The sequence below is a fragment of the Salvelinus fontinalis genome, chromosome 25 (assembly GCF_029448725.1).
Source record: "Salvelinus fontinalis isolate EN_2023a chromosome 25, ASM2944872v1, whole genome shotgun sequence".
NCBI classification, from domain to species: Eukaryota; Metazoa; Chordata; class Actinopteri; order Salmoniformes; family Salmonidae; genus Salvelinus; species Salvelinus fontinalis.
The window spans coordinates 32,050,864-32,058,059 of NC_074689.1; the positions used below are offsets into that span (position 1 = coordinate 32,050,864).

General features: G+C 45.6%; 1 protein-coding gene across 1 annotated transcript; it reads right to left on the reverse strand.

Annotated features, from left to right (window-relative positions):
• Positions 1-247: 247 nt before the first annotated feature.
• Positions 248-2,505, reverse strand: LOC129823136 (class E basic helix-loop-helix protein 22-like). The gene has a single exon (XM_055881910.1). It carries the CDS (start codon positions 2,028-2,030, stop codon positions 1,203-1,205), a length of 828 nt encoding a protein of 275 aa, XP_055737885.1. The 5' UTR covers positions 2,031-2,505; the 3' UTR covers positions 248-1,202.
• Between the last annotated feature and the right edge of the window lie 4,691 nt (positions 2,506-7,196).

Genomic DNA, 7,196 nt, shown 5'->3' on the forward strand with positions numbered 1-7,196 from the left:
TTGTTATTTAAGCTTTGATGCAGGAATATAGAATTATACATGGAATATAAAATAAAGTTAGAATGCTAATAGTCGATAATCACGTGCAAAATACAATTTCTTGAAAATATGCTAAAATAGCCAAGTTCAGATTTTTCGAGATGAATGAGGCAAAATTAACGTCGATCCTCAGAAAAATAGAATTCAGTCCGCTTTCTTATATTTCTCCACTTTCAGTGTCTACACATCAGACGAGAAGACGAAAGAATTCGTTATGTTCAAAATATTTTAATAAAGCTTTCCAACACATAAACACATACAAATGGCCCTCTTTATTCATATAGTACAGTAACTAATGTATCTACAATAATGCGCTGCTTGACCTGACAGCGCGCCTGATCCCTCAAGACCTCGGCCTTATTGCAAGAGTGTAAAAGAAATTAGGTAAATCAGACACGTCGCTATGCAGTATACAGTGTACCACCATGCAAATAAAATGTTTCAAATCAATAAATTAAAGGAAAAAAATCGAAAAGGACGTAAACTGAAGATACAGGCCATTAGAGACTCAAACGCCATTATATTACAGTGCCAAAGAAACTGTCAATGTAGCATAAGTGTTTCATTAAAAAAAGTATTTAAATGACAATATACTTTGGGGTGAGAGATGAAAACAAATATTTCGTATTCAACTCAGTTCACTTTGCTTTCCCTCAGGACATGCCTATGGGATGCTCAGTGAATTCTCAAAGTTCACCAAATAACGACCAATAAGCAAACGCCTTCATAAGTTATAAATCAAGTCAATAAAGCAGCAAGTTTGTGGTTTCTTATATTAACTAATGTTCCATCTATTCAAGTGAGATGGTCGCATGTTGTCAGATCAACACTCCATACAGGGTCCATATTTGAGCAAGTAATTAACAATTGTCAATCCAGCACCACTTGCGCTCCTAAACTTCTGTTTGGTTTTTCACTTTCATTCATACCAGCACTTAAATGATGCTTTATATACACAATCAAGTATTGTCTGAACAAAAAGCGCTTCTTTGAATGCATTTGTAAATGTTATAAAAGTAGGCCTACTGATCATCAGCTTTACTTCATGGTCTACACTGACTTGCAACCTTTCCAAAGTCGCCGTGTGTTTTAAAAAGTGGTGTTGTTTTTCTCTTGCATGTGCTTCTCTGAGTCTCTGGTACCGGCTCGTTGTTGTGATGCTGTTAAGGCTTGTCAGTGCATTGTTTAAACAGGCTCGAGGTGACGTTGTTGAAAAGGACACATTTATCGGGGCAGGAAGACCCGGCCAATCCGGTGGTGAAGGGGTACACAGGCGGCTGGTCGTACGCACTTATCCCCGCGCTCAGACCCGGTAGACCCGGAGCAGCAAGGGCCGTGGTGGCGGGTATGGACGCCGCTGAGATGGCCTGACCCTGGTTCAGATAGGCCACCAGCCTCCTCATCTCTTCCAGAGCCTGCGCCTGCATGAGGATGTAGTTTTTGGCGAGTAGCAAAGTGGCGATTTTGGAGAGTTTCCGCACTGAGGGGCTGTGCGCGTACGGGATGACAGAGCGCAGCTCGTCCAGCGCGTCGTTCAGGTCGTGCATCCTCCGTCTCTCCCGCGCGTTGATGTTTAGTCTGAGTGTTTTCTGCTCTTTATTTTTCTTACCTCCCTCCGGTTTACCGGCGGCCACCGTTCTCCCATCGGCCAGGAGGACCATCTCACATCTGCCGTCGCTGTCATCGTCCTGACTCTGCTCCCCGCCACTGCTCTCGGCCGCCGAGGTCCTGTTGCTGCTCTCGCCGAACTTGACGCACAAAGATCCGGTCGGCAGACCCAGCGGTCCCCCTCGACCGCCAGCCAGTCCACCGGGTTGAATCGGGTCTGAGTCGGTCTGGTCGAAACAGCTGATTGGTGACTGGCGGTCCCTGGACCCCGGCAGGTCAACACCAGCCGCTGACCTGAAGGAGTCCATCTTTCTGTTGGAGACAGCACTGAGTGTTTTGTGGAAAATATCTCCCGGTCCGTTCAAGTTCATTCTCCTGTCCATAGCACTTCCTCTCCTCCAGACGCTGCTTTAGTGGGTGGCAGTTTCTGGAGACTCTCTCCCGACGACGGCTCTTGTATAAGTTTCTTGCTTTGTGCGCTGTCAGAGAGAGTGAGTTGGTCTTGATGCCTTATTATTGCTCGACTTGTCAACTGAGATGTGGAGACGCATCGGCTCTCTCTCTCCCTCTCTGCGCTCACGCTGCTTATTCGCTCTGATTCACCTTCAGCAGATCTCCACGGCGATCAGCATCACGCGCAAAACGGGGGAGTCTTTTACATCATTATCTCGAGGCGGGTTAATATGAAGAGGATTTGCCTATTGGGATACCGCTCTCTCGCACTCTCTCTGCCCCCTCTGTCTACCCAATCAGGTTAACGATGTAATTAATGGGATTTTAACAAACAATCCCGAGTGCTCTCCACCTCCTCCCTCTGTATCTCTCTGTCCTTCTCAGTCTGGGTATAGTGGCTCCGTGTGCACACATGTTGTGAGGAGCTGCCTACAGCTTTATATTGGGGCGCTGGGGTTTATTATACGAGTTACCGTCTGTATAAAAGCTTGAGTACATGTTTGCAAGGTGCTGGTCCTATTAGGAACCCCAACCACTGCTTTTGAAAGTGACATGCCAAGCGACATTCACCCGTCAGTGGGCAATCTAAATGCGCCTCTCTATTTCAGAATGATGGATCGGTCGTAGGGATAATATAACTCTTTATTGACTATTGAGACACTAGACTGTCTTTCTCCTCAAGTGTGCGTGTGTCTCATTCCCTGCGTTCTCCTCTGTCTTAATAAGAAGCTCTTCATTTGTAGACCAAAATGATATTGGCCTTTTGGCTGTTGATTCAAATGTATAACTATTTTAATCCTGTTCAAACTGTGTACTGACAATAGAAAACGCAGGCAATAGCCTACAGTTTCTAGCCTAAAATCCAGAACCTGTTTTACTAACATTCCATGTCTTGTACTACGTGTCATGCCAAATGTTTTGTATAATGTAAAGTTTCTTGTTTCATTGTACATGTCATTGATGGCCCCTGGATGCGAGCCTCTCTCTATAACTTGTGACTCTCCCTAAAGAGCTCCTATTATCGTGACAATACAATTGTAATGACAGCTGTAGGCTATCACATGTCAATGCATGTCTTACAATAAGCTTTGCAAGGCAGCATTGAGCTATTAATTCACTAATGTAACTTTTTTTTGCCATTTAATAATTGTAAGTAAGCGAACTGTACAAATTCATTGACTGAGTAAAATCGATTTATTTAAATCAGAAAAAACCAACCCATCCAAAAAGTCAAGCTGGCTATAGCCATTACTTGTGCTGACATTGCCATCTACTGTCAAGAAGTGTATCCTACAGCTATGACAAAATACTTCCCAACCAAACTTTGCAGAATTTATGCTTTCCTTTATCTCCAAATAGGAACACCTCTCTCTCTCTCTCTCTCTCTCTCTCTCTCTCTCTCTCTCTCTCTCTCTCTCTCTCTCTCTCTCTCTCTCTCTCTCTCTCTCTCTCTCTCTCTCTCTCTCTCTCACACTCTCACTCTCACACTCTCTCACACTCTCACTCTCACACTCTCTCACACACACACACACACACACACACACACACACACACACACACACACACACACACACACACACACACACACACACACACACACACACACACACACACACACACACACCTCAAACTCAAGGTCAATGTTTCTGCTTTTCAACCAGGTCAATTAGGCTTCCTACACAGCCTCTGGTAATGATATACTGTGGTGTCTGTGAGGGGTTCTAAGCTTGCACTGACGTTGGAATACTAAAGAACTATGGTCTGGTGGAGACACTCACTTTATCCTGAGACAGCGAAGGAACACCTTCATGCCCAATCAGTCTGGGCTAATGAGACATGATGGGGCTGGATGTAGAAACAGCAGTACCAAACTAATGAGACATGATAGGGCTGGATGTAGAAACAGCAATACCAGGCTAATGAGACATGATGGGGCTGGATGTAGAAACAGCAGTACCAGGTTAATGAGACATGATGGGGCTGGATGTAGAAACAGCAGTACCAGGTTAATGAGACATGATGGGGCTGGATGTAGAAACAGCAGTACCAGGTTAATGAGACATGATGGGGCTGGATGTAGAAACAGCACTACCAGGTTAATGAGACATGATGGGGCTGGATGTAGAAACAGCAGTACCAGGTTAATGAGACATGATGGGGATGGATGTAGAAATAGCAGTACCAGGCTAATGAGACATGATGGGGCTGGATGTAGAAACAGCAGTACCAGGTTAACGAGACATGATGGGGCTGGATGTAGAAACAGCAGTACCAGGCTAACGAGACATGATGGGGCTGGATGTAGAAACAGCAGTACCAGGCTAACTAGACATGATGAGGCTGGATGTAGAAACAGCAGTACCAGGCTCATGAGACATGATGGGGCTGGATGTAGAAACAGCAGTACCAGGTTAATGAGACATGATGGGGCTGGATGTAGAAACAGCAGTACCAGGCTAACGAGACATGATGAGGCTGGATGTAGAAACAGCAGTACCAGGCTAATGAGACATGATGGGGCTGGATTTAGAAACAGCACTACCAGGCTAATGAGACATGATGGGGCTGGATGTAGAAACAGCAGTACCAGGTTAATGAGACATGATGGGGCTGGATGTAGAAACAGCAGTACCAGGCTAATGAGACATGATGGGGCTGGATGTAGAAACAGCAGTACCAGGCTAATGAGACATGATGGGGCTGGATGTAGAAACAGCAGTACCAGGCAAATGAGACATGATGGGGCTGGATGTAGAAACAGCAGTACCAGGCTAACGAGACATGATGAGGCTGGATGTAGAAACAGCAGTACCAGGCTAATGAGACATGATGGGGCTGGATGTAGAAACAGCAGTACCAGGTTAATCAGACATGATGGGGCTGGATGTAGAAACAGCAGTACCAGGTTAATGAGACATGATGGGGCTGGATGTAGAAACAGCAGTACCAGGCAAATGAGACATGATGGGGCTGGATGTAGAAACAGCAGTACCAGGTTAATGAGACATGATGGGGCTGGATGTAGAAACAGCAGTACCAGGTTAACGAGACATGATGGGGCTGGATGTAGAAACAGCAGTACCAGGTTAATGAGACATGATGGGGCTGGATGTAGAAACAGCAGTACCAGGCTAATGAGACATGATGGGGCTGGATGTAGAAACAGCAGTACCAGGCTAATGAGACATGATGGGGCTGGATGTAGAAACAGCAGTACCAGGTTAATGAGACATGATGGGGCTGGATGTAGAAACAGCAGTACCAGGTTAATGAGACATGATGGGGCTGGATGTAGAAACAGCAGTACCAGGCTAATGAGACATGATGGGGCTGGATGTAGAAACAGCAGTACCAGGCTAATGAGACATGATGGGAATGGATGTAGAAACAGCACTACCAGGTTAATGAGACATGATGGGGCTGGATGTAGAAACAGCAATACCAGGTTAATGAGACATGATGGGGCTGGATGTAGAAACAGCAGTACCAGGCTAATGAGACATGATGGGGCTGGATGTAGAAACAGCAGTACCAGGTTAATGAGACATGATGGGGCTGGATGTAGAAACAGCAGTACCAGGCTAATGAGACATGCCGGGAATGGATGTAGAAACAGCACTACCAGGCTAACGAGACATGATGAGGCTGGATGTAGAAACAGCAGTACCAGGCTAATGAGACATGATGGGGCTGGATGTAGAAATAGCACTACCAGGCTAATGAGACATGATGGGGCTGGATGTAGAAACAGCAGTACCAGGCTAACGAGACATGATGGGGCTGGATGTAAAAACAGCAGTACCAGGTTAATGAGACATGATGGGGCTGGATGTAGAAACAGCAGTACCAGGCTAATGAGACATGATGGGGCTGGATGTAGAAACAGCAGTACCAGGCTAATGAGACATGATGGGGCTGGATGTAGAAACAGCAGTACCAGGCAAATGAGACATGATGGGGCTGGATGTAAAAACAGCAGTACCAGGCAAATGAGACATGATGGGGCTGGATGTAGAAACAGCAGTACCAGGATAATGAGACATGATGGGGCTGGATGAAAAACAGCAGTACCAGGTTAATGAGACATGATGGGGCTGGATGTAGAAACAGCAGTACCAGGCTAATGAGACATGATGGGGCTGGATGTAGAAACAGCAGTACCAGGTTAATGAGACATGATGGGGCTGGATGTAGAAACAGCAGTACCAGGCTAACGAGACATGATGGGGCTGGATGTAGAAACAGCAGTACCAGGTTAATGAGACATGATGGGGCTGGATGTAGAAACAGCAGTACCAGGTTAATGAGACATGATGGGGCTGGATGTAGAAACAGCAGTACCAGGTTAATGAGACATGATGGGGCTGGATGTAGAAACAGCAGTACCAGGCTAATGAGACATGATGGGGCTGGATGTAGAAACAGCATTACTAGGTTAAGGAGACATGATGGGGCTGGATGTAGAAACAGCAGTACCAGGCTAACGAGACATGATGGGGCTGGATGTAGAAACAGCAGTACCAGGCTAATGAGACATGATGGGGCTGGATGTAGAAACAGCAGTACCAGGTTAATGAGACATGATGGGGCTGGATGTAGAAACAGCAGTACCAGGCTAACGAGACATTATGGGGCTGGATGTAGAAACAGCAGTACCAGGCTCAGCAGCCTCCTGCATCTTCTTTCCTCACACAGTCAGCATTTGGAGAGAGATCATGGAGAGTGTAGCGATGGAAGAACTATCTAGAACAGGGTTTGATCCAGTCATTGTGGTTTCAGGGCAGGTGCATTTCCTCCTCTGCCATAAAGGGCCAGACCTTTTGACTGAGTATGTAGTACACTTTCATAGAAGTTTAAAGCGACAATCTGTAGTTCAAACAATAACAAAGATGCCACTGATTTGGTAAATAGCTGAGTGATGGGGCTGCAGAAATGTAACCATTATCAAAATCATAGACAGAGCTATGGATGGAAGTCCAGGAGGTCACAAAATTATTGTGTTTTTAAGGCTATGCAGTGTTTGTTTAGAATTACATTGTTTACCAACAAGGTAAACAAGGTAAAGGTCAAGCTTATATTTGGGGTTCTGATCGGGT